The following is a 25,294-nucleotide window of genomic DNA, read 5'->3' as shown; positions in this document are numbered from 1 at the left end:
TGGGGTGACTTCACCCCTGTCACTGCACCCCCAGTACACAGTAGGAGCTAATAATCACAGAAGCAGGGAGCTAGAGAGGGGCGTTGAGTTGGATTCTGTTCCCTGGGTCGCGGTCCCTTCTTGTTGGCTTCCCTTGCACCTGGGGAGTGCTGGAGCACCAAGCTGGGAGTGTTCCCGCAACTGGTGGGTGCTGGGCGGGTACTGGGGGGGAGTTTCTCACACCTGAATTGCACTTGGGGTGTCAGTTCTCAGGAATCTCCGGGTTCTGTGGCTGTTGGCCTGCAGTCCTGGGCCTATGACCCCACCATCTCTTCTTTTCCCTCCCTGGATTTTCACTCTCCCTCTATCAAGCAAGTACACTTAGAAAACAATAAATCAGGGGAGCTGGAGCACAGTGGGCAGGGCATTTGCCTTGCCTACCTGGGTTCAATCCCCAGCATCTCATGTGGTCCCCTGAGCACCGTCAGGAGCAAAATTCGGAGCACAGAGTTAGGAGTAAGCCCCGAGCACTGCCAGGTATGGCCCCAAAGCAATAAATAAATAAATAAATGAAGGAGAAAACCGTAAACAACTAAGATGCAGTTGTTTGAAGGAGACGGGCCTTTCGGGGAAGGTGACTTTGTTTTTAGAGTCTGTAATGAAGCACTTTTGGCAGCTCTTCCTCCAGGTGGTGGGGGGGGTGTGGAGGGGCGGGATGCTCTGTTCTTTCTGCAGGTGTGAGGGGCTCTGGGGTGTGGGCGCCATGTAGGCTGTGGAGCTGGTGGCACAGTGTCCAGGACGGCGCCTTCTCATTGATCTGTTCCCTGCGCGGGAATGGACTCACCAGGCGCTGTAGAGAGATTTCCCTGTAATGATCAGGGAACGAAAAGAACCAGAAAAAAATAAAAAGACTCCAGGTTATCTGGGGAGCTGCCAGGGCTCATTGAACCTTCAGTGTGGAATTAAAAGACCTTGTCCCACTTGGCTAAGATGAAAAGTTCTCTTTAGTCACAACTGGGAACTTGGGGTTTGCCACCAAAATTGCAGATGTGTGGGCTGAGGGTTTCCCCTACTCCCAGTTGTCCCTGAATCTCAAGGAAAGGACGCTGGAGACTGCAGTCCACTAGCCACCCTGACCCAGGACAGGTCAGAGCTGGAGTCTGAAACACATGGGTTCCCTCTAAGGGGCATTACTGGGAGCCCAGAGAGATTGTCCAGTGGGTAGGGCACTCGCCTTGCATGCAGCCGACCAGGGTTCAACCCTCAGCATCCCACCTGGTCCCTAAGCACCACAGGAGTGATTGCTGGGTGCAAAGCCAGGAGTTACCCCCAAGTACCACCAGGTATGGCCCCCAAACCAAACCAAACCAAACAGGGATGCCGAATAAAAGGCATCCCTGGAAGAGTCTGGCATCTAGAGAAAGAATTTTCATATAATGCCCCCCCCCAACTCATTCAATTTTCAGGACTCTCCCAGAGTCACATAGAGGCACAATGAGAAAGTTGACTGCCATGGGGTCTGCTCTGTTGGGGCTCAGAGAGTCAGCGTGCTGGAGAAGGAACATTCTAGAGCCAGGGAAGGAGGTGGCCGGAGCACACAGGAGTGAGACACTCGCTCTGGTTGCTGGGCTTCCAGTCCCATGCCTTGAGACATCCTGGTACCTGCCCCTGAGAACACTAGCCCTTGAGGGGACCAAGTGTCTGCTTCTTTCCTCATTTACCAAGACTTTATCATTTATTTAAATTAATTTTTTCCCTTGTTCTTGGGTCATAGCTATGGTGCTCAGGATCCAGTTCCAGCCCCTAAAGGGGGCTGTCCTTGGCGGTGCTCTGGGTCCTGCCCAGGTCTCCTGCACACAGAGCCATTGGCCCACCTTTCTGAGCCCTGTCACTGTCCTCCTGTTGTTCATCGATTTGCTCGAGCAGGCCCAGTAACATCTCCATTGTGACAGTTGTTACTGTGTTTGGCATATCAAATACGTCACGAGTAGCTTGCCGGGCTCTCCGAGAGGGGTGGAGGAATCGAACTCGGGTCAGCCATGTTGGCCGCTTGCAAGGCAAATGCCCTACCCGCTGTGCTATCGCTCCAGCCCTAGTCAGCAAAAACATCTGAAGGGTGGTTGATGCTGTTGCAGGCACAGAGGCTACAATAAAGGACCCAAAGGCATGATTCCTGCTGTCTGGGGCTGCCAGATGCTCACATGGGAAACGTCACCGAGTCAGCGTGAGGGCGGTTGCGGGCAGTGACTTGCAGGGAGAGCCAGGGAAGGGACGACAGCCCGGTGCTCCAGACACTTCTTTCGGATGAGGAGTCTGGTTGGAGACTTATGCCAAGGAATATTTATGTTATCTCTTTTCCCTGTGGGCAGCGGGATTGCATCCCCAGGAAACTGAGTCCTTAAGATTCACTAACTGGAACAAGAGTTCCAGCTGGGCAGTGGAAGAGCCAGTCACCGGCCTGCCTCACCCCAAAAGGCACATTGCTTACCCCCATTTTGACGGCCTCGGGAATAAGGATGGCTCTGACCTCGGCACGATAGAGCCCCCAGTCAGCCTCTGCCCCCTGGGAGGAAGGAACGGGTTGAGTTACCCGTGTAGGAGTGGGGGACTCATCCCAGGGCCTATTTCCCTAGGTCACAGCTTGTCCCGGGTGTCTTAGGAAGCAGATCAGAGCACTCCTCATCTTTGCACACACTGGCTCAAGTTCCAGTTCCTAACTGCCTTTTTCATTTCCTGTTTGAGTATTGTTTCGATTCCACCAACTTTCATTTCAAAAAACCCTTTCATTCATCACAAAAGCCAGCCGGGAAATAAAAAATGCTGGGCCCCCCGTCCTCTGGGGGTTTCATTTCCTGCCTGTGATTGACAGGTGCCCCTGGGACACCTGGGTCCTAGGGCTGGCTGCTGGGCTGAGTGGGGTGAGGTGGTTCCTCTGCTGGGGCTCCCCATCTCTCTCTCTCTCTCTCTCTCTCTCTCTCTCTCTCTCTCTCTCTCTCTCTCACCACCTTTGCCAATCTAATAGACCAAAATTTGAGATTTTGCTTTAGACTTGCAATTCTGTGCCTACTGGTGAGCTCGAACCCTCCATGCTTATTGTTTATTTGTATTTCTTGTGTAAGTTATCTCCTTATGGTCTTTCTATTAGGGCTCTGTAAACCCCGTATCTCTCTCGGACCCGCTGTTCTACCCTGGACTTCTCCCCGAAACCACATTTGCAACCAGTGAATCTCACAGGCAGGTGGACTGTGGCCTGGGCTGTCCACACTCCATCACTTTCTTTCTTTAATGTTTAGAACAACACCTGGTAATAGTGCTCACGGATTGACTGTGGCTTGACCGCGTGCAGGACAAGCACCTTCCCTGCTGCCCCATCTCTCTGGCTTGGCACAACTTTTGCATCCCGTTAGGAGCCGCCTGAAACATCCGGGTTTATGTTTCTTGTGTTTGCTGTGTCAGCTCCAGGCCAGGCTGGGCTGGGTCCACCGGAACACGGAGGAGAGGGGTCATCTGCAGGGAAGACAGGCCCGTCTCGCAGAGCTGTGGGCGTGGGCTAGGGGAGAGACCAAACCAGGACAGAGGCCTGGAAGGGGCCTGGACTCTCTCCAGGCCCCTGAGCTCAGGCCCTCCTGCTGTTGAGCTGCTTCCGACATGGAAGCACCTTTGCAGCCTGAGTCATCTCCGCTCTCCCTGCTGGGTCTCCTGGGACAGCAGGGTAGCCGCTACGCCCACATGCCTGAGCCTGTCCCTGTCCCGAGTCCCCCAGCAGATCCTCCCTGTCCTGGTGTTCCCTGCCTCTGCCCCTCAGTGAGGCTCCCCAGAAGCTGGCTCCACTGCCCTTCACAGCTGCATGGGGATGCTTCCTCTCCCACCACCACGGCCCTGGGCCACTCCTGCTAAGTATCCTTCCCCACGCTGGTCAGTGACCCTGCATGGGCACGCCGGGAGGCAGAGCTCACTTCACCCCCCACTTTTGGGGGCCGACCTTGCTGCCTCTCGCCTGCAGGTCTCCCTCCGGCCCCCACGTGTGCCACAGTTCTGAGCTAATGAGACTTTCTAGAGGCCTCCAGCCCGTGGCTGCTGAGCCCACACACCTGCAGAGTGTGACCAGCTCTCTCTGACCTGGGAGCAAATTGTACACGACTTCCACTGCCCCGAAAGGTCACCTCGCAAGCGGGGCTCTACTCTTCGAGGAGCAGGCGGGGACCCACTGTTGGACTCTCAGGACTGGCTCTGTGGTGGTTCAGGAAGCAGCCAGAGCCAGGAGGGGCCTCCCCGGGTCACAGAGCCAGGACCTCGCGCCTGGATTCTTTTTTTTTTTTGAGGTGAAACACTGCCCCAGAGCCCAGGAACCCCCCCTGGACAGGGCCGCTGATGTCCTAGTGCTGGGATGTCACACTGATCCCCATTCCTGGCTGATTTGAGCCGAGGTGGCCCTGTGGAGCTGTCCTGTGGTGGGGCCCAGCCCTGGTCACGAGTCAGGGAGAATGATGCTTGTCCTGAGTGGAGGGAACTTGCATGCACCAAGGCCACAGGTGTGGGCAGGAAGGAGCCTGTAGGAGCATCCCTGCAACCTTAGAGGCAATGAGAATCCAGCATCAGAGCTGCACCCAGAGTAGACGTGAGAGCCCACCCCAGTGTTCTTTCCAGATGAGTCCAGTGTCTTCCCAGAATTCTCCAGAGACCTCTGGGCGGGGACCTTTACTCATCTGGAGCTGACAGGGGGAAGAGCCTGGTCCTCCACTCCTAGGCACCCTTCCTTCCTCCTCCCAGAGCCCCTGAATCATTCCTACCTCCCTGTAGCCCTGGCACAGGCTCCTATGGGCCATGACCTAGGGGAGTAATTCGCCCCTTAAAGGGAGACCAGCAGGGCAACGGGGAGACACGCTGCTGGTCCAGACCTGCTCCCTGCTCTGGATGCTCCTCGCCCACCAGAGGGCCCAGATCCTCACGCCGAAGTGCTTTTGCAGGAAACGCAGAAGGGAGCCAGCCACAAGGCTGTGGCAGCAAAGGTGTCCTCTGGCTCGGCGGGGGGCCCTCCAGGCCCATGTTTTACTTTTTTCGTTTGTCAGATGTTTCTCTGTTTGCTTGTTGCTTTTGTTTTTGGGGTTATACTTGGCAGTGCTCAGGGCTGACTCCTGACTTTGTGCTCAGGGACCACTCCTAGTGGTGCTCTCGGAGCCCTATGCGGTGCCAGGGATTGAACCCGCTGTGCTTTCTCTCTGGCCCTTTCTTAGATGTTTCTTAAGCACCTGAGAGTCAGGGAAGGGTTCTGGGAAGCGCAAGAGCTAGAAACAGATGTGAGTTCTGTCCTCTGGCGGCTTCCTGCCCCCCACCAGGTCAAAGCATAGTGAGATCAGTGCAGATGGAGAAGGTGATGGCTCTGGAAAGTGGCACAAGAAGGCTGGGACCCACCAGGTGACTGGGAGAACACACAGGTGCTGACCTGTCAGAGAGCGAGAGGGAGAAGATTCGGGGTGGAGGGGGGCAGGGGAAGGAACTTGCATGCTCAAAGGGTGCCAGGGTGGTGGAAGAAGAGAGCTGGAGGGGTATCACCTGGGAGGGGGCTGCAGAGGAAGCTCTCCGGGCCCCCCGGGAGATGCCTGGTCTCCCTCCACCGTGCTGGAGGAGAGCTTGTCATTAGTTGGGGTCTGCATCTCCAGCCCCCAGACAGGGATACAGACAGGGCAGGATGGGAGCTGAGCACGGAGCCAAGGTGCTTCCCAGAGTCCCTGCGAGGGGACTGTGATCCCCCCATCACCACCAGTGCTGAGCGAGGGCCCGGGGGGACCGGGTTTTAGCTCTCCATCTTTGCATTGGTCTGAGGAACGGAGGCCCCCAATCCCTCGACTCTCCCAGCAAACAGTGCTCTGCTATCTCCTGTGTATTTTGCTGTAGGCATTTTAGGTTCTATTTTCGCTCTTTATATATGTTCAGTCATTGGGTAATCATGCCCAGCGTCTTGACTGTGCTGCAAGATTTAATATTGATTGGTTGTTTTTTTCTTTATTAACAGTAATTTTAGGGTCCCAGTGTGATGGCTCCCCACGTGCCCCCAAGCAGTGCTGGCCATGGTCCCCGAGTACCGGCCTGCCACACAGCACAGTATATATGTGTAGTTGGGGGGCCACACCTAGTGGGCGCAGGGCTTCCTCGTTGCTCTGTGCTCAGGATCACTCCTGGTGGGGCTGGGAGGGAAGACGCTGTGTGGTGCTGGGGGTCAAACCCGGGTGGGCTGCACGCAAGCAAGTGCCTTCCACTCTGTCCCAACTCTCCAGCTACCACCCCCAGTTGCTTCATTGCTATGTTGAGAATTCAAAGTTTGTATTTACAGCTTCATCAGTGCCAACTCTTTTCTGACATTGTTCAACCTGGAGGCTTTGGCTGTAGCCTGTTTTGGGGGTCTGTCACCCTCACTAGTTATTTTTATCTTCCCAGGTCCCCTATTTGCCACCCACTGTTGTAGAGTTCAGCTATGGGAATCAGTGTCTGCCTTTCACTGAGGAGCAGACATTTGGGGGTCTCTAACTGTGGTAGGGGACAGGGATGGCATCACTGGGGTCCCAGGCTCTGCCATGGGCAGATGAGCCAGCAGTTGCTGCAGAGCTATTAGCTGCATAGTTGTTAGCTGCATGGTTGTGAACTGCAGATCTGTTAGCTGCATGGTTGTTCGCTGCATGGTCGTCACTGCATGGTTGTTCGCTGCATGGTTGTCAGCTGCATGGTTGTTAGTTGCATGGTTGTCATTTGCATGGTTGTTAGCTGCATAGTTGCTAGCTGCTGAGCTGTTAGCTGCATGGTTGTGAACTGCAGATCTGTTAGTTGCATGGTTGTTAGCTGCATGGTTATTAGCTTCATGGTTGCCAGCTGCATGGTTGTTAGCTACTGAGCTGTTAGCTGCATGGTTATCAGCTGCATGGTTGTCAGCTGCATGGTTGTTAGTTGCATGGTTGTCAGCTGAATGGTTATTAGTTGTATGGTTTTTAGTTGCATGGTTATTAGCTGCACGGTTGTCAGCTGCACGGTTGTTAGTTGTATTATGGTTGTCAGCTGCATGGTTGTCAGCTTCAGAGCTATCAGCTGCATGGTTGTTAACTGCAGAGATGTTGGTGCTGCCTTGCACCTCTCCTGCATCTCATCTTCTGCTTTGCATGTCTGACACCTCACTTGGCTCCTGATTCATGACAGCTTGTTTCCCTCTGGACTGCTCTGTCCCTCCCCAGCTGGAAGGGGAAGGGGGGTTGCTGGCTATTGGCAGGGAGGTTCCTGGGTGGGACGATGTGGCCAGGGCGCCCTGCTCTTGGAGCAGAACCGGGGACAGCTCCCAGGATACTCCCTGAATCTGACTGGAGAAACCTGTGGCTAGAAAGAGCACCCCAGAACTCACCCAAGATCTGGCTGACGGGGGACTGTGTGCAGAGGAACTTGTTTGAGTTCGTGGACACTTTGAGTGTCTGGAAGGTGCCACACCTCCCTGGGGTGCTGGAAGGGATGGACAGCTGGGTGCAATGTGGAAGGATGTGGAAGGCAGGGTGGGGACCTGCTCTGTCTCTGTCTCGTGCCCATCTCTGCCACCTCTGTTCTGACTGCAGCCACTCGGGACCAGCCAGACGGGAATAAGCAGGGGGCTGCCACAGAGCTCAGGGCTCACCAGCAGTAGCTCACCCCTCTGCTATTCCTGTGCTGGGTCCATCACCGGGAGTGGGGGTGGGAGGTGGTGAGAGGGATGGCTGAGAAGTCCCTGGACGAGGGCCCACACTGCGGGGGGACAGAACCCTGCTGCCTTTCCTGCAAACATTCGAACATTGGCTCCTGTGGGAAGCTGCATTTTCGGGCTGGGTCCTCCTGCTGCTGGGCGTTGAATCCACCCTGGGTGATTCAGTGAGGTGAGGGAGCAGGGCAGAGACAGGGGCATGGAGGGACACAGTGCCCAGCGACACCCAGTTCTAATGCCTGCACCCATGTCTTCCTGTCTGTGTTTGCACAGCACACACCCACCTTTTCATCTCCCCCGCCCCCAACCCCCAGCTCTCAGGTCGGAGCCCTCACTGGTCCACCCTCTCCCGATCACTTGGATTTTCCCTTGGTTGTCTTAGTCCTGGGGTCTCTGCAGAGGGATACCAGCGAAGCCTTGGGCTGCAGAACCACCCATGTGCCCCCCACCCGCCGCAGGAGGGCAGCTGTGGAAGGGGCCAGTCATGGGAAGGCTGTCAGCCCTAACCTCTATCTAGAGCAAGTGTTTCAAAAAATTGTGAAAATTTGCACAACATAAAGTTGACCAACTTAATTATTTAGGGATACAATTTTAGGGAGAAAAAGAGAGAGAGAGAGAGAGAGAGAGAGAGAGAGAGAGAGAGAGAGAGAGAAGCAAATAGGTTGCTTGTCTTGCACTTGGTTACCCCTGGTTCAATCCCCAGCACCTCCTGTGGTCTCTCCAGGCTGCCAGGAGTGGTCCCTGAGCACAGAGCCAGGAGTAAGCCCTGAGCACTGTTGGGTGTGGTTAAAAAACAGACAAAAAAGCCCAAACAAGAGTCCTGGTCTAAGAAGTCTGAGAAACTGCATTTATTTTATTATTATTAGTTTGGCTTTTGGGCTGTTGATGCTCAGGGGCCACTCCTGGCAATGCTTTGGCAATCATACAGAATGGCAGGGACCTGAACCCAGGCCAGTGTCTGCAAGGCAAGTGTCTCCTGCTGTGCCTGTATGGTAGCTCAGACCCTACATTTGTTTTAAAGCAGATGTTTCCTCCTCCTGAGGGACACTCCGAACCTTTGATGTGCGAAGGAGCCCAGCAGGTCTCCAAGAGACTTTTCCCAAATGCCACTCAAGGGTTCCTTTTCATGGCTTCTTACATGCCCAGAGTTCAGAAATCACTTGGGAGCAAGTCAGGAAGCCTGGGCCTGACCTCGGATTGACCTAGGAAGTACAACTGCTATGTCTACACACCCCAGTGTCAGAAAGGGCTCCACACAAGCCCGTCGTGTCCAGGGGTCCAGGCCAGCCTTCGTACGGCACCCCAGCTCCCAGTGCCCAGTGCTCACTCCCCTCACTCCCTGTTCCCCAAGGATGCTTGTGTCTCCTCTGCTCTGGGCTCAAGCTCCGCTCCCCAGCCCCAGTCCACCTGGGCCCTCTTGAGCTTAAGGCCCAACCAGCAAGTAGCCAGCCATGCCTGCAGGGAGGAGGGGAGCTCTGGGGCTGGGCTCAGGGGAGATGGGGGTGCTGGGTTAGGGGGAGATGGGGGTGTTGGGTTAGGGGGAGATGGGGTGCTGGACCAGGGGAGATGGGGGTGCTGGCTCAGAGGGAGAGATGGGGGATGCTGGTCAGGGGGGACAGATAGGGTGTTGTGTCAGGGGGAGATAGGGATTCTGGGTCGGGGGAGATGGGGTGCTGAGTCAGGGGGAGCTGGGGGTGCTGGGTTAGGGGGAGATGGGAATGCTGGCCAGGGGAAGATGGGGTGTTGGCTCTCTGAAGGGTGGTTACAGGGTGCCTGGATGCTGCCTCTCAGCCTGTGGTTCCTGGCTGAGGTGTGCAGAGGGGGCCGATGGAGCATGAGTCCCTGGGGGAGGGGGGCCCCATTCTGCTGGACCCCGCTCAGCCTCCTGCTTGGCACCTTGTTGTGTCCCAAGAGGAGCCACTCAGGGCCCGGCCAATGGAGCCGTGTGATCCACACCAGAAAGGATTCAAGCATGAGTAGAAAAAAATAAAGACGAGAAAAGGTTTGTTGAAGCCTGGCACGTGCTCAGGAATCCACACGAATGGGATTCATCAGCAGCATGGGGCAGACCCCAGAGAGAGGGGCACAGTTCCACACTCACACCGCTGGGCCATGTAGTGTAAGAACAAGGTAAATTAATTAGGTTTGGAAGAATCATAATTTTCAGGGAAGGAGATTCTGGGGTGATTTCCCGGAATCAAGGTGTAACCAGCTGCTTACTGTCCTTGGGTGTTTCTTGGGGTTGCCATGGAAACTGCGAACGACCCTGGCGTAGGAGGAGAGATTTTAATATGCAGAACCATCACAATGAGCGTCCACCGCATTGGGAGTCATTCGTCTGTCACCTCGTCCCCTGTCTTGGATTTCCTTGGCTTCACCTGTCTTAGACTGTGATGGATTTGTTTGATACCTGTAGCATATTAACTCTTCCCACAAAAAACAAAACAATGATCATGTTGTTCATATGTAAAATCTGTGTGACCTCAAGAAGATAGAGTCTTGGTTTGCTTTTGTCTAAGCTTACTCCTGACTCTGTGCTCAGGGATCACTCCTGGCAGAGCTTGTGGGAATCACAGATGGTGCCAATAATCAATCCAGGGTCTGCTGCATGCAAGGCCAGTGCCTTCTCCTCTGTACTATCTCTCCAGCCCAGAAGAGAACAATCTCACACCAACGAGGCGATTGACTTCCTCTAAACTTCCAACTTCAGTTAGTTCTACATCACTTTTAAAACACGCTGTGTTGGGGCCGGAATGACAGCACAGTGGGTAGGGCGTTTGCCTTGCATGCAGCTGACCTAGGTTCGATCCTTGGCATCCCATATGGTCCACCCATGCACCGCCAGGATTAATTCCTGAGTGCAGAGCCAGGAGTAACTGCTGAGCAGAGTATTGACGGATGTGACTTCCCCCAAAAGCCAAAAACAAAAAACAAACAAACAAACAAACAAAAACTAGGCTGTGGTCTGTGGCAAAATCATGCTGGGCTGCCCACAGGTTCTCTGTCAGATTCTGGTACCTGAAGCCTTAGTTGTGTGGGACAAGGCCGAGGTACAGCTGTAACATCCCACGTTTGCTTCTGTTTCCTCAGCCCAGGCTGGGTTGGGGCTGCACCCTGGACTCCCTTGTTCACCCTGGAGCCCAGTTGTGCTGCTTTGCAGTGGCCTCCCCTCGGCAATGGTGACCTGCACTATCCCTGAGGACAGCGGTGGCCTTCTCTGGTGGTCCCCAGTGTGTGTCACTGGTGTGCACGGAGGGGTCCTGAGCTGAGGGGTCCTCACACGGAGGTTTAGTCGGAGGGGCCGCGGAGCAGGTGATGACGTGGTCAGGGAGTGGGGCCCCGCCATGATCTCATCCCAGTCGTTTTCTTTACTACGAACCCCACATGGTAGGAGTTCTCCTGGGGAAGCCCTCTATAGAACGTTCCGGACCAGCAGCATTAAGGGTTTGTTTTCTCTCCAAGAATGACCATGCTGTGTGCATCCTCATTTTTTTTGTTGTTGTTGACTGCTGGCTTTCCCCAGGGCAGTTTAAAAATACTTTATTTGATTTTCAAATTATAGAGGAATGGCAGGCCCTGGACTTAGCAGAGAGGGGTGTGATGGGTGAGGGAGGCTGGGTTTCCCCACCCCACCTTCCCCGAGGTTCTCGTTTGAGCAATTTGGTGAGGAATTGTGTGCTCTCGGCTAATAAGACAGCGGCACCATGAACAAACACAGGCATTTTTTTTGTTTAATACTTTCATGTTTGCTATTTTTTTTAGAGACTCACATGTACTCATTATGCTACCATTTTCTTCTTATTTAATAATATATCATGAACATTTTCTAAGTTAGGACAAATAGGCTTGCTTCATTTAGGAAACAGCTACAAAATGTTCCAGAATATGAGTTCCTGCGTGAATTCAATGGTTTTCCCATTGTGGTGTGTATTCAATGTGTCTCCAGATTGGCTCTATTTGGTTTTTAATTATTAGCCATTTAGTTATTAGCCAATAATGATCTTCTCAATGATCGGTTTACATTGTGCATGGACTGCCCAGGCTTCTGGGCACGGCGGGTGACCTTGGGGGTTTCTCTTCGCACTCCATTGTTTGGGGACCATTTGACACCGCACCTGCATCGGGTCAGCCCCTGCTGCCCTATGGTGGCAGGATTGCGTGCGGTGACACACTCTGTCCCCAGGAGCTGCCGCGGGCCCAGGGCTGGATCCCCACAGCATCCACTGCTTTGGTGAAACCACAGAATCGTTTGTTCATTTCTTTGTTAAGTTTCCGTTTCGTTTTGACCCATAAAGTAACAATCAGCACACCTGGATTGCTGACCCTGAATCTGTTTCTGCGGCTTGTTTACAGCTGGGGTGGGGTTCTTGGGGTTGGCACTGACCTAAACTGTAGGTTTCTGGGGACCCTGCCCTGGCTGCTTCTGTTAGAACAGCACACAAGTTCCCGCGGCCCCTCCCACGGTGGGTTCCGAGGGTGTTTTCTTGGTAGCTAAAAATAAAGAGGTCTGGGACTCTTTCAACAGCTTGGGGAGCTGCAGAGTGAGAACAGGACCAGAGTTAGTGATGGCTGTGATGTTGGCTTTCCCCCAGCCCACTAAAATGCCCTCCATATCCTCATCAAGGAGCTGCTAAAAAGTCACCTCCTCCAGGGAGCCTTCCCAGATCTTCTGGGTGGGGCGGGGCGGGGGTGAGGGTCATAGCAACAGCAACAGCAGCCTCTTTGCAGCTTCTCCCTCTCTGGATTGGTCTGGAAGCTCATGTGGAAACCCGAGAGGATAACGGTGCTTTCCTGTGAGTTGTTCTGAGGTCTAAGAGTTAACGCAAAGGAAAACCATTCTCACCGCAGACCCAGCAGGTGCTCAGAAACACTCCCTGCCCCCACCTGCCCCGTATGCAGAGACCCAGAAGTGCCTGCTGGCCTGGCCCGAGGCAGGGAAATGCCAGGGGCCAGGGCACAGAGGTCCTGAGACCTTGGGGCTTGTCTCTCAGGCCTCAAGTTGCCCCTGGTTAACCTTGAGCAAATGCCTTTATTCCACCACCCCCCCCCCCCCCCCCCGTCTGTGCCATGGCAGCGCCTGTTCCAAGAGCACCCACACAGGGCCCTGTGTGTGTGTGTGTGCGTGGTGTCTGTGTGTGTCTGTGTGCTTGTGTGTCTGTGCATATCTGTGTGTATCTCTGTGTGTGTTTGTCTATGTTTGTGTGTACCTCTGTGTGTGTCTGTGTGTGTTTGCATGTCTGTATGTGTATCTGTGTGTTTGCGTGTCTGTGTGTGTCTGTGTGTACCTGTGTCTGTGTGTATCTGTGTGTGTGTCTATGTGTGTGTCTGTGTTTGTGTGTCTGTGTGTGTGTTTGCATGTCTGTATGTGTGTCTGTATCTGTGTGTGTCTGTGTGTTTGCGTGTCTGTGTGTGTCTATGTGTGTGCCTGTGTCTGTGTATCTGTGAATGTGTCTATGTGTGTGTCTGTGTGTGGCTGTGTTTGTGGGTCTGTGTCTGTGTGTCTGTGTGTGTTCGCATGTCTGTGTGTCTGTGTGTGTCTGAGTTAGTTTGTGTCTGTGTGTGTCTCTGTGTGAGTTTGTGTGTCTGTGTGTGAACCACCCTACAGCCCGCTGCCCCTCATAGACTGACTCTCTCCTTCTTACTCCTTCTTGAGGCCCAGTGACTCTGTGATGGCGTGGTCAGGACCCCCAGCGGGGCTGGGCATGGGGGTCCCCACGAGGAGCTCCCTGGCGGAGGAGGGAAGTCTGGGCTCTCGCCCCTCACTCTGTCTGGTGAGATCCCGCTGGACCATGTGGGACAGTGTCCCCCCAAGCACAGGAAGGGGACAGGCTTGATCCTGCCGCTCCGGCACGCTAAGGGGCTGGAAGGGGCATGTGTGGTGGGTTTGTTCTTGGCTGGGGGAGGAGAGAGATGGGGGGGAACAGTGCCCTCCCCCGAGGTCCTCTGGGGTCCCCCTGCCTCACTACTTCCTTCAGAACCGCACATCAGCTCCCCGGGTTGCTCCCAGAGGGAAGGAGGGCTGCTCCTGATTTCCCGGGTTTCTTGACTCTCTCTCATTGCCCACAAATACCAGGCTTGCTCCTGTTCAATGCCCAGCCGCGGTCTGCGGGAGGACACCTGGCGGTCAGCTGGCCTCAGCGCCCCCTCCCCTCATGGCCTGCCAGGCCGTGCCGGGGCTCATGTCGCTGCTTGCATGGGTACATGGCGCTGAGGGCTGGCTGCAGAGTCTCCTGAAAGCCCAGGCCTCAGAGCTGAGCGATGGCCCAGTGGGTAGCGCACTTGCCGCAGAGCCCAGGCCTCTCCTGTGCCCCTGGTGCCATGTGCAGGTGGCCATCCTCTCCCTCCTGTCACAGGGGGCCCAGGTGCTGCCACTGCCCTCTCCCCTTCCTCCCCGGCCCGCGGCACCCACCTCCCCATGCCCCAGCTTGTCCTCTCTCCAGGAAAGCCTGGACTCTCCCTTATCACGAACGCGCGAGAGGCTGTCCGTGGGCTGTGGCACGGATGAGAAACTTTCAAGGGAATTAAACAGAGCAGAGCCCTGCCCGGGCAGGGGGCAACTCCAACATAGGGTCCTGCGGGCAGATGGGAGGGGGCCTGGGTTGGGGAGGGCCGCTGCATGCGTCTCTTCCCCTAAGTGGGTGCAATGTCCCTCCCGCATGGCAGACTATGGGCTATAGCTAGATGGTGGGCGCGTCACTGGGCTTTGGGGTAGCTGGACATGACCCGGGCCTGAACTCTCCCCTGGTCCCCACCATCTGGGTGGAAGGTCGACCGCACAGAATGGAAAATTCACTTCCGTCATTCTGGCCATAGGCTGAACTGCTCGGTCACGGTGACACCCAGAGAGATCTGCTGACCCCGTCAGGCTGCGGGTTCCCTGCCCTGCCCTGTTCCCGCCCTGCCTCCAAGGTCAGGGAGACCAGGGCTGCCACCCCCTGGACCGCATCGGGTCCACCTGCTCCCACTGACTGCCTAGTGACTCAGCCTGTCAGCAACCCTGGCACTCTGAGGCTCCTGCCCCAGAGACCCGGCCCAACAGCTGCCCTGCCCAAGACTGGCCTGCCAGCCGGCTACCTCGCCTGCTGCCTGCCCGGCCCCCACTCCCAGCCCTGTTCCATTAAATGTGAGCTCCATGAGGACAGGGCCAGGTGTTGTTTTGCCTCTGGAGCTTAGCACAGAAACGCTTATGTAATAGGGACTAAATCCACGTGGAAGGGAGGAAGGAAGGATGGAAGGAAAGAAGGATTGAAAGAGGGAGGGAGAGAAGGATGGGGAAGGAAGGGAAAAGAAGGGAGAAAAGAAGAAAGGAAGGAAAAGGAAAGAAGGAAGGGAGGTAGAAAGGAAGGGGGGATGGAAGGAAGGAAGGAAGGAAGGAAGGAAGGAAGGAAGGAAGGAGAAGGGAGGGAAGGGAGGGAAGGAGGGAGGGAGGGAAGGAGGAAGGAAGTAAGGAAGAAAAGAAAAGGAAGGAAGGGAGGGAGGAAGGAATGGAGGGAGGGAGGGAAGGAGGGAGGAAGGAAGAAAAGGAAAGGAAAGGAAGGAAGGAAGGAAGGAGGGAGGGAGGGAGGGAGGAAGGAAGAAAAGGAAAGGAAAGGAAAGGAAAGGAAAGGAAAGGAAGGAAGGAAGGAAGGAAGATAGGAAGGAAGGGAGGTAGGGGGTAGGGAGGAAAGGAGGGAGGAAGGAAGAAAAGGAAGGAAGGAAGGAAGATAGGAAGAAAGGGAGGTGGGGGTAGAGAGGAAGAGAGGAAGGAAGGAAGGAAGAAAAGGAAGGAAGGAAGGGAGGGAGGGAGGGAGGGAGGAAAATAAGGAAAGGAAAGGAAAGGAAAGGAAAGGAAAGGAAAGGAAAGGAAAGGAAAGGAAAGGAAAGGAAGGATAAAGGAAGTGACCTGAGTCTTGTGCCGACATGCCCAGCATCTCATATAGCTCCGGAGGCCCTGTGCTCCCAATACCCCACCTCCTCCCACACACAATTCCCTGTTCTTTTCCAGGGGTTTTCCACTAAAGGGTTCCGTGGAGGGCCACGGACCCACTGCAGCTGGACTGGAGGAGGAAGCCAGTAAGCTGGCCTCGGGGTGATTGTCCGTGCCCTTTCATCAGGGACAGCTCCAAGCCCACCCTCCTCCCATATCGGGTTTATGTGAGCCATCTCCTGCGGAGAAACAACTGGGCAGCAGGAGAAAAGCCGCAAAGGAGACCCATCCAGCCTGCTGCAGATAGGGAATGGGCATAAGAGTGGACACGGGGGGCTGGAGCGATAGCACAGTGGGTAGGGTGTTTTCCTTGCACGTGGCCGACCCGGGTTCAATTCCCAGCATCCCATATAGTGCCCTGAGCACCGCCAGTGGTAATTCCTGAGCGCAGAGCCAGGAGTAATCCCTGTGCATCGCTGGGTGTGACTCCAAAAAAAAAAAAAAATAGAGTGGGCACGGGGACCAGCCCAGCCCTGCAGGGGCAGGCAGCTGCGCTCTCAGTATGAGTTCTGGGGGACGGGCAAACTGGCAGGTGTAAAAATCTCCGCAGTTACTTGTGTGCACCCTGAGAAAGCCAGCCTGGCACCCCAAGAGCTCGGCCGCAGGGCTGGTGCCCTCACAGCTGCTTTCCTTGGAGTGAGCTGGTGGCATGGAGCGGGGCCAGCTCTGTGCTGGGGGCAGTGGAGGGCCCGGGATGACACCCCTCAGTTGCTGGCCTCTTTAAAGAGGCACCTGCCCCCTCCCTTCCTCTGCCCCCCTCCCTCCCTCCCGAGACATCCACGGAGCATTTGCGGACGGGAAATTTGATGGCACCCACTGCCATAAACCCAGGAGTTCATTTCATCTCTGGCAATCAGTTCTTGTCCGTGGGGAAACCTAATTAGGTATTACAGGACTTTTGATGCTGTTTCCATGGAAACCCCATAGTAATTCTGTGTTCGCGAAATATGGGCTCAGGGGGGGTTGAAATACATATATGTATATTATTACGGGATTTTAAAGACAATCTTTATTTTCCCCCACCCTTGGCTTTCCTTCTGCATTTTCCCCCCTTTCAATGATGGAGCTTTTCCCAGGAGTTCTCCCACAGAGCGAGAATAGTAGAGAACACAAAAGGCCCGTTTCCATGTTCTCTCCTTTGATTTAAAAAAAAATATATCATAGTTACCCAAGAATGAAAGTTTTTTTTTTTTCAGGTTGGCCAGGAAAAAAGTCTAGGCAGGTGTCCTCTAAGGGCTGAGAACATTTTAATGAAAGCTTGTGCTTAAAGAAAGGGGCTGAAAGGCCTCGAGGCCTTTCCAATTAGGATGGGGGAAGCAGCCGATTCAGTGAATGGACCTCAAACTATTTACCCTGAGAGGAGAAAGGGGAAAAGCAGATTAACCATGTGTCAGAGGAACGCAACAGGGTGGGGGCTCCCTCGGGGAACCGCTGGGTGGTCTCAGGGTTTTCCAGTCAGTTCACCTGTCTGGAGCTGGCCAGGTGGCTCTTCGGCGTAGGCCCCAGGGAGCTGGCGGAGACAGGATCCCTGCAGAAGCAGGACACAGGGTCCACCAGGCCCCCGAGCACCACAGCTGAAATGTAAGAGAATCCATAAATAATGGAAATGGACTCTGCAGCTCCCTTAATTGGCCATTCGAGGATGAAATGCCCACAATGACCTCTTTGCTGGCTGCCAGCTCATCAATTAACCCCCAACCCCTGCCGACAAGCGTCACCCCACACACCTTCTGCAGTTTTTCTCTCCAGCCTCTAAATGCCATTCTGCCTTTATGTGTCAAGAGATGCGTTGTTTGCAAAATGACTCCACTGCTCACCAGAGAACTTTCAAAAGTCGTCGAGCTACTCTGTGACGCAGTCAGGGCTGTGTCCTTCAGACTGGGAGCGGATGGGGTGCCTACTTGGCCTGTCACCCTGATTCTCCCTGGGATGGCCCTTCCTCTCCTCCCTAACTCAGTCCTTGGCCTGCCCAGCCTTGGGCACGGGTGCGAGGTGGGGAAGAGAAAGGTTGGGGGTGGCGGGCGACTTACCTGAGAGGTCTGAGGTGCATCACCCACCACAGCTGCTAAGCTGGTGTAGGAGCTAGGCTTGTTATGTGTCTTATTACTTTGTTTTTGGTCCACACCTGACTCTGCACTCAGGAATTATTCCTGGCAGTGCTCAGGGGACCATATGGGATGCTGGGAATCGAACCCGGGTCGGTTGCATCCAAGGCAAACACCCTACCCGCTGTGCTATTGCTCCAGCCTCACCCCACATGTCTTTTTAAATGTAAAACAAACATTCCCAAACTTAATGGCAACAAACTTGGGGTGTTTTATTTTGGGGGGGGAGCCACGCCCAGTGGTGCTCAGGGTTCTGTGCTCAGATCACTCCTGGCTGGGGTCAGGGGACTCTGCAATGCCAGAGATCAAATCCTCATTGATTGGGTACAAAGCAAGCACCTTCCTCACTGGGCCAGCTCTCTGGCCCCAGTTGCTCGAAACAGTGATGGTCACTCCTGGTGGTGTGGAGGGTGTCAGCCATGGAGGACAGTCTCATCCAAGATGAGCTGCTGGAGGCAGGGTCAGCTGGGTGGGCTGGCTCCATGTTCGTGGCCAGCAGGTGTCTCTGGGTGACAGGGAAGGCGTAGCCACTGTCCAAGGCACTGGGCCTCCTCCACTTCTGCAGACTCATTTGTTCTAGCATCCCAGGGGTCAGAGCCAGGCTGGTGGCCACATTCAGAATCCTGAGGTTGAGAAACACAAGCCCCTTACAGCCCTTTGATGCACTGCCACGCCCGGCTGGTGGAATCTAGGGTTGGCAGGCTCCAGAGCTGGGAAGCTCCCCATCAGCTCCTCCTCGTGGGCCTCTGATCCTGGATCCTGAATTCGGGAGTGGTTCATATTCATGTCCCACAGTGTCCTCATCTGTGGGGGGGGGGGGGGGTTGCTTCAGGTTGTGGTATAATCGTCAAACAAGATTGTACACAAAGGGGCCGGGGCGATAGAACAGCGGGTACGGCTCTTGCCTTCCACGTGGCTGACCTGGGTTCAATCTCCAGCATCCCATGTGGTCCCTTGAGGCTGCCAGGAGTAATTCCTGAGTGCAGAGCGAGGAGTAACCCCTGAGCACCTCCGAGTGTGACCTCCCCACCCCCCAAAATAGATTGTGTATAAAGGGTCAGGCCCTAGGAGATAAGGGGAAAGGCGCTTCCTTGCATGCAGCCAACCCCAGTTAGAGCCCCTGTCACATGTAGGGTCCCCCGAGCTCTGCCAGGAGTGATCCCTGAGCACAGAGCTGGAAACAACCCCTGAGAAGCCTCAGGTGTGGTACCTAAACCAGAAATAAACAGAAATGAAGGGAACGACGTGATGATTAGACAGGTCCGCACTGGAACATGGTGCCAGCCTTGGATTAATGCCAACAGTCATTCCCAGCAACCCCCTTCCGTGTGCCTGTGGGAAGTCTTAGGCTGGCACCGTTCACGTTCTCCTTGGTTTGTGCTGTTTTTGAGTTGAGTGGTGTGGTGTTGGCTTTCTGTTCTAATTCCCAGCTCCCTGAAGATGAGGCAGAAGAGCTGTCACTCAGCCCCACACTGCCCCGCCCCTCAGCCCTGTGACGGGCTGACAGTCTCCCAGCTCCCGTGCCCGCCAGTCAGTGGCCAGAGTGACTGTAGGAGCTGCTTGAGCAGCGGCCGAGGGCAGGGGCCGACCCTCCTCAGCCCTGGCCTAACCACCTGCAGCCTGGGCCTCTCCCCACATGGAAAATGGCTGCTTTCGGCCTCGGGAGCAGGAAAACTGGGGACCCTCCTTCCCCACTCAGGGGAGCTGGGACGTGAGGGGACAAACCCAGGGCAGGGCGGTCAGACCTCCAGACCTCAAGGCTCCGGCGTTAGTTGTGTAGGAGGAGCCCTTCAAAGGCCCCCTGGTGTCCAGACGCAGCTCATCCCAGAGCCTGGTCACGCGGGGATGCCTCAGGGGTGGAGAGCTGGGCTGCCTGGACCTCTCCAGCGTCGTAGGCACCTTCATCTTGCCCCTCCAGCCTGGGCCTCCTCACGGTCCTCGTGTCACACTGGCCTTGGAGCCTTGTCCATGGAGCTCACGAGGACACTGGGCTCCGGATTGGGGGGGCGGTCCTCTGGGGTAGCAGTGAATCCTCTTGGCCACAGAGATGAATTTCTGAGGGAATCTCCTCCCAGGTGGCTGAGCAGGGCTGCTCGTCACCTCTCCTTGTGTGACACAGTAGCCACCTGCCCACCCGTGTCCCCTGCCTCTCTGGGCTGCCCACTATGTCTCGAGCATCATTTTGCGGCCCGGGGAGGGCAGATGGCCAGGCGTTGGCCTGTGTGGAGAACACACAGCCGGCTTGGGGGTGGGTGGGGGACTGCACCGGCCCCCAGGATTGTGTTTCTTGGACAGACCTTCCCTCCCCACATCCTGAGAGGAGGAAATTGAGCTGGGGCTGTGGGGGGGCCTTAGTCACCCGGGACCACCCAGTCAATCAGCGGTGTTTCCTGAGTCACTCGAGCCACATTTATCCAACACCTACTAAATGCTAAATTCTGGGCTGGGCCCATGAGATACCAGGGGACAGGGTAGACTCGGCCCTGTGCCTGTGCCTATGGTGGGTCCCCAATCCCTCCAGCACCACACTGGGGCGCTCGGTCAACAAGCCGGGGAGCTTCCGAAGAATCCCAGGACTGAGGTCTCCCCCTGTCCCAGCCAGCAGATCTCCTAGAGCGAGGTGGGTCTGAGCTCGGGTCCTTTCTGTCTGCTGCTCCCTAGAGGCCACTGAGGCCTCAGCACCTGTTTCAGCTGAAAAGACAGACAAAAGTAAGGCTTTAGTGGAGACATGTGAGGCAGAGAGAGGGCCTGGCAGGGTGAGAACCTCAGGGGCCGCTGGCAGCAGCAAAGATCAAAGCTCCTTGGAAAGTCAGGATTCAGGGGCGGGGGGGGGAACCTCCCGACGGGGCCAGCTTTGGGGGCTGCTAGGCCGTGCCCCACCCCACCTCCCAGACCCACTGACACTAGCAGAGACTGCCGCACCTTGGCGCTCCCCTCCCCAACACCCCTCCCACCCTCTTCAGGGGATACCCCTCCAGCTGGCCGAAAGGTCCTTCTCATTTTCTTTTTCTCTGAGCAGTGGGTCAGTGCCGTCCCCATCCCCCCATGTATCATTTGATCCAAAGACTCAGCACATGAGTGGCCCACAGCAGAAAGACAGCATGTCCCCGAAAGCCGGGGACCAAGGCCTGGCCCCTGCCAACTCCATTTCCCTCCCTCCCCAGCCCCCCCTAACCTCCCCCCCAGGATGGAAACAGAAGCCATGAGCCACTAGCACCCCCACAGAGCCATGGCATCCCTCCCCTTTCCCCTGGATCCCGAGACCATCTCTGTTCCTTCAGGGAATCAAAGGGGGCCTTGACTGGGACCTGCCCGAGAGAACCCGGTTGCTATAGTAACCTGAAGCGGCGGGAGGGTGAATGACTTTCATTTTGCATTTGAAGAGCAGGGCCAGGCAATCACATTGCCTCCTCCTCCTCCTCCTCCTCCTCCTCCTCCTCCTCCTCCTCCTCCTCCTCCTCCTCCTCCTCCTCCTCCTCCTCCTTCTCCTCCTCCTCCTCCCCTTTCTCCTCCTCCTCCTCCTCCTGGCCTGGCCTGGCAGTGGCAGTAAGGAACAGAGGGAACTCTTTGAACAGCCACTTAGTCTTTCTAATTGATGGTGGAAAAACCCCGGGCTGTGGAGGGACAGACGGGGTTGTCCCCGCTGGCTCTGCTGGGCACCCTCCCTCCTCATTAGAACTCAGGTACATCCCTTGGCTGCTGGCTGCCCTGGTGCCTACTGGTCCCCTCTCATCTGGGCCCCAGAGTTGTGTCCACACAGCTTGGGGCAGCCTCCAGGTTCCCACCCTGTGACAGACACATATCTGGTGAATAAATGAATGAACAAACACGGTCTTTGGTACAGCTGGTTCTTGAGTTGCCATGGGCCTGAATCTTGCAGGTTCATGTACAACAGATTCCCTGGAAAACAGACAACATCCAGCGTGATAAATGCAGTCCCGCTCTCTAAGGCATCTCCTCTCCCTAACAATCTTTAGAGTTTTTCTCTGGTGCATTTTATCATAACAATACAGTTTCTAGGGTCCTAGGAGCTGGCTTAGCCAAGGCACCAAGGCCCCTGTGCCGGCCTCCGTGTCACGTGGCCCCTGGCACCACAAGGCCAACTCGGTATCCTCAGCACTAGCATCAGATCACTAGCCCTGTGGGCTGATTACAGCTGGAAGCGGCCCCTGGGCCCCCTGAGCACTGCTTACGAAGCCCCCTCCTCCCACAAAAAGAACAGTTACAGTGCATAAAGAGGTTGTTTCTGTGTGGCCAACACTTTCCGGCCAATACGTGTTATTAAGCTTTGGTTGGGGTCAGAAATTGCCTGAGGAACTAGAGCGATAGTACAGTGGTTAGGGTGTTTGCCTTGCATGCGGCAGACCCAGGTTCAATCCCCGCATCCCATATGGTCCCCCAGGCACTGTCAGGAGTAACTCCTGAGTGCAGAGCCAGGAATAACCCCTGAGCACCGCTGGGTGTGACCAAAACAGAAAAAAAAGTTGCCTGCGAGTTTCAACAGCATGGTGGGACAGGTGTTGGCTTCTGTTCCCCAGCCCCTGTGCTGTGCGGCTTATAAAGCTCCTTCAGGCTAGAGTGAGATCAGGGTAAGAGGCCCACCTTGCACAAGACAGACTGGTGTATTTTATCATCATTTTATCATCACTGGTGCTTACCACCCAGCACTGCAGCTTCGATTCCTGAGCACCTAAGTCCTGTACACTGCAGCAGACAAAACACCACGCCGCAAACCAGCTCTTCCACTCTCATCTCCCGCAGTGCCCAAGAGGCCAGGAGTGCCTTGGGAGAGGGGGCACGGGCATGGAGGATACCTAGGTGGGGACCGGGGGCCCTTCCCCTCCCCTCCTCTCCCTCTGCTTCTCTGTAACTGCCTGGCACTGCCTGCCCTATGTGACCTGATGGTGTCCCTGGCCTGGTTATGTTTGAATCTGTGTCCAAGGCTCCATGACTCCCCCTCAAGAACCGTCCTTACTGCCTTTCCTCTGGGACCCTGGGAGTGAGGGGGTGCTGGAGGAGCGTGAGGGAGGGATGGCTCCTCCCACGAGCACCTCTGCCTCGCCTTGGCTGGCTGTGTGCAAGGCGAGCACCTGGCCCTCTGTACACACTCCTGGCTTCCGCCCCCTGCCCCTGCCCCGGAGGTGGGCCAGCCCCAGTCCCCGCCACTAACCCGCGGTCCCGTCCACCTCGCCGCCCCCGCCGCCCCCGCGGGGTCCCGTCCACCTGGCTCACCGCTCTCTCCCCCACCAGCTGTTCGTGATCGACAACGGCGCTGACGACTGGCGCATCGCCATGACCTACGAGCGCATCCTCTACATCAGCCTGGAGATGCTGGTGTGCGCCATCCACCCCATCCCCGGCGAGTACAAGTTCTTCTGGACGGCGCGCCTGGCCTTCTCCTACACGCCCTCGCGGGCGGAGGCCGACGTGGACATCATCCTGTCCATCCCCATGTTCCTGCGCCTGTACCTGATCGCCCGCGTCATGCTGCTGCACAGCAAGCTCTTCACGGACGCCTCGTCGCGCAGCATCGGCGCGCTCAACAAGATCAACTTCAACACCCGCTTCGTCATGAAGACGCTCATGACCATCTGCCCGGGCACGGTGCTGCTGGTCTTCAGCATCTCGCTCTGGATCATCGCCGCCTGGACCGTGCGCGTCTGCGAAAGGTGCGTGCGTGCGGCGTCGCCAACTCCGCGGAGGACGCGGGGTGCGGTGGGGGGGCGGAGCTCCCGGCCGGGACTGGGGCAGGCGGAGAGGAGCAGGTGAGGCCAGGCTGCCTGAGGTCTGATGGAGGAGGCACCTTCGAGACTTCCAGCAGGAGAACAGGGCTGGGGGACGGCCAGTGCAGGTGGGCTGCCGCCAGGAGCTGGGGAGCCCCGGTCAGGTGGGGAGGCTGGGACGTACCAAACATACTGCCCTCGTCTCTGTGAGACTCAGTATCCCAGTGCTTCATGAGACTCAGTATCTCCGTGCTCCGTGAGACTCAATAACCCGGTGCTCCATGAGACTTCGTATCTCAGTACTCCATAAGACTTGGTATCCCAGCGCTCTGGCCAATCCTTTCTCAGGTCTGACTCTCCTTCACAGGCAGGCTGGTCCCCACCAAGTGTTTGATTCATTAATTTTTTTCAGTTTGGGGGCCACACCTGGCAGTATTCAGGGACCATATGTGGTGCCAGGGATCTGACACAGGTCAGCTGTGGGCAAGACAAGTTCCCGGCCCGCTATGCTGTTGTGCCAACTCCACCAACTACCGTTTAGTGTTGAAGCTGTCAGAAAGGAGACTGACTGGTTGGATTTTTGTTTTTATTTTACTGGGGACTCTGGGGCTACACTGGGCTGTGCACAGATGCTACTTTGACCCTGTACTCTGGGGGTGCTGCCAGGTGGGGGGTTCTGTATGGTTCTGGGGGTCGAACCCGGGCAGTTGCATGCGAGGCCAGTGCCTTACCTGCTGTCCTCTCCCTTCCTGGCCCTGGACTGAGTATTGAGCCCAGATTATCTCTGAAGCACCTGCCCACAAATGACCTTCGTGTGGTTGCTGGGCGCTGCGGGTGCTTAGCTGCCCAGACTGGGCCCAGGCCTACTGTGTCCATCTCAGTGGGAGCTGGCCCCCGGCGCAGTCTCAGGCTGCACTTCCATAAGGTTTGCCTTTGAGCGAGGTCACCTGTGTGATTCCTATGCACCTTCATGTGGGGCCCATGGAGCATTGGGAGAAACTTTGCTGTAGGATCTGGGTGGGCAGGGGTGTAGAGCAGCTGAGACGGGGCCTCAAGGGGCCCCAGGGCACATGACATGATGGCACTTGGCATAGCCCCCAGCATAGCCTCATCTCACTGGGAGCTGGGGCTCGAGCCCTGCCCTGACACTGTCCTGTGGGCACTTGGGTGCTTGAAGCTGCATCATAATTAGAGCAAGCGCAACCCCTCCAGAGACCATGGCAGACCTCTACTCCCCCAGACTCCCACTTCTGTGCTTACTATCGGGCCCCCTAACAGCACTCAGAGAATCTGCATAGCCCTGGAAGACTCCAGAGTCCTCTCTGTCCTCAGATCAACCCTCTTTGGCTTGTGTGGTCACCCCGTTTATCAGGCGGGACTGCAAGCATGATTTGTTGTTTATTAAGACAAGCAAGATTGATGGTCAGTTTTTGTTTTGTTTCTTTTGGTTTAGGGGGCCACACCCAGGGGTCCTCAGGGCTGACTCCCAGCCCTGTGCTCAGGGATCACTCCTGGAGGGGCTCAGAGGACCCTGTGAGGTGCTGGGGAGCAGATCTGAATTGGCCGCCTGCCAGGCAAATGCTTTTCTTGCTGACCTGTCCCTCTGATCCTTGGTTGATGAATTTTCACTGGAAAATCTGCTTGCTGTAGAGTGTGCCTTTGGCCTAGGATTTGCTGCCGAATTGTCCCCTTTCCCCCCATGCTTCTGAGGTGAGGCCGGCCTTCCCCATCCCGGCACCCTGCTGGCTTCCTTCTGTGTCGTGACAGTGACCGCCAGCCCCTGGCAGGGTGAGATAAAGGCACAGCCGTG

The 25,294-nt window shown here is 55.9% G+C and overlaps 1 protein-coding gene across 1 annotated transcript in view; it reads left to right on the top strand.

Moving 5' to 3' along the window:
* The window catches only part of KCNN3 (potassium calcium-activated channel subfamily N member 3), a 149,480-nt gene that overhangs the window by 69,596 nt on the left and 54,590 nt on the right, over positions 1–25,294 (top strand). Inside the window, exon 3 of the mRNA XM_056123658.1 lies at positions 23,012–23,430. Coding sequence (XP_055979633.1) covers positions 23,012–23,430 — 419 coding nt within the window. The remainder of the gene's footprint in view (positions 1–23,011; positions 23,431–25,294) is intronic.

The sequence above is a fragment of the Sorex fumeus genome, unplaced genomic scaffold, assembly GCF_029834395.1.
Source record: "Sorex fumeus unplaced genomic scaffold, SorFum_2.1 ptg000047l, whole genome shotgun sequence".
NCBI classification, from domain to species: Eukaryota; Metazoa; Chordata; class Mammalia; order Eulipotyphla; family Soricidae; genus Sorex; species Sorex fumeus.
Note: the sequence above shows the minus strand (reverse complement) of the source record. Positions and strands in the feature narration are given on the sequence as shown.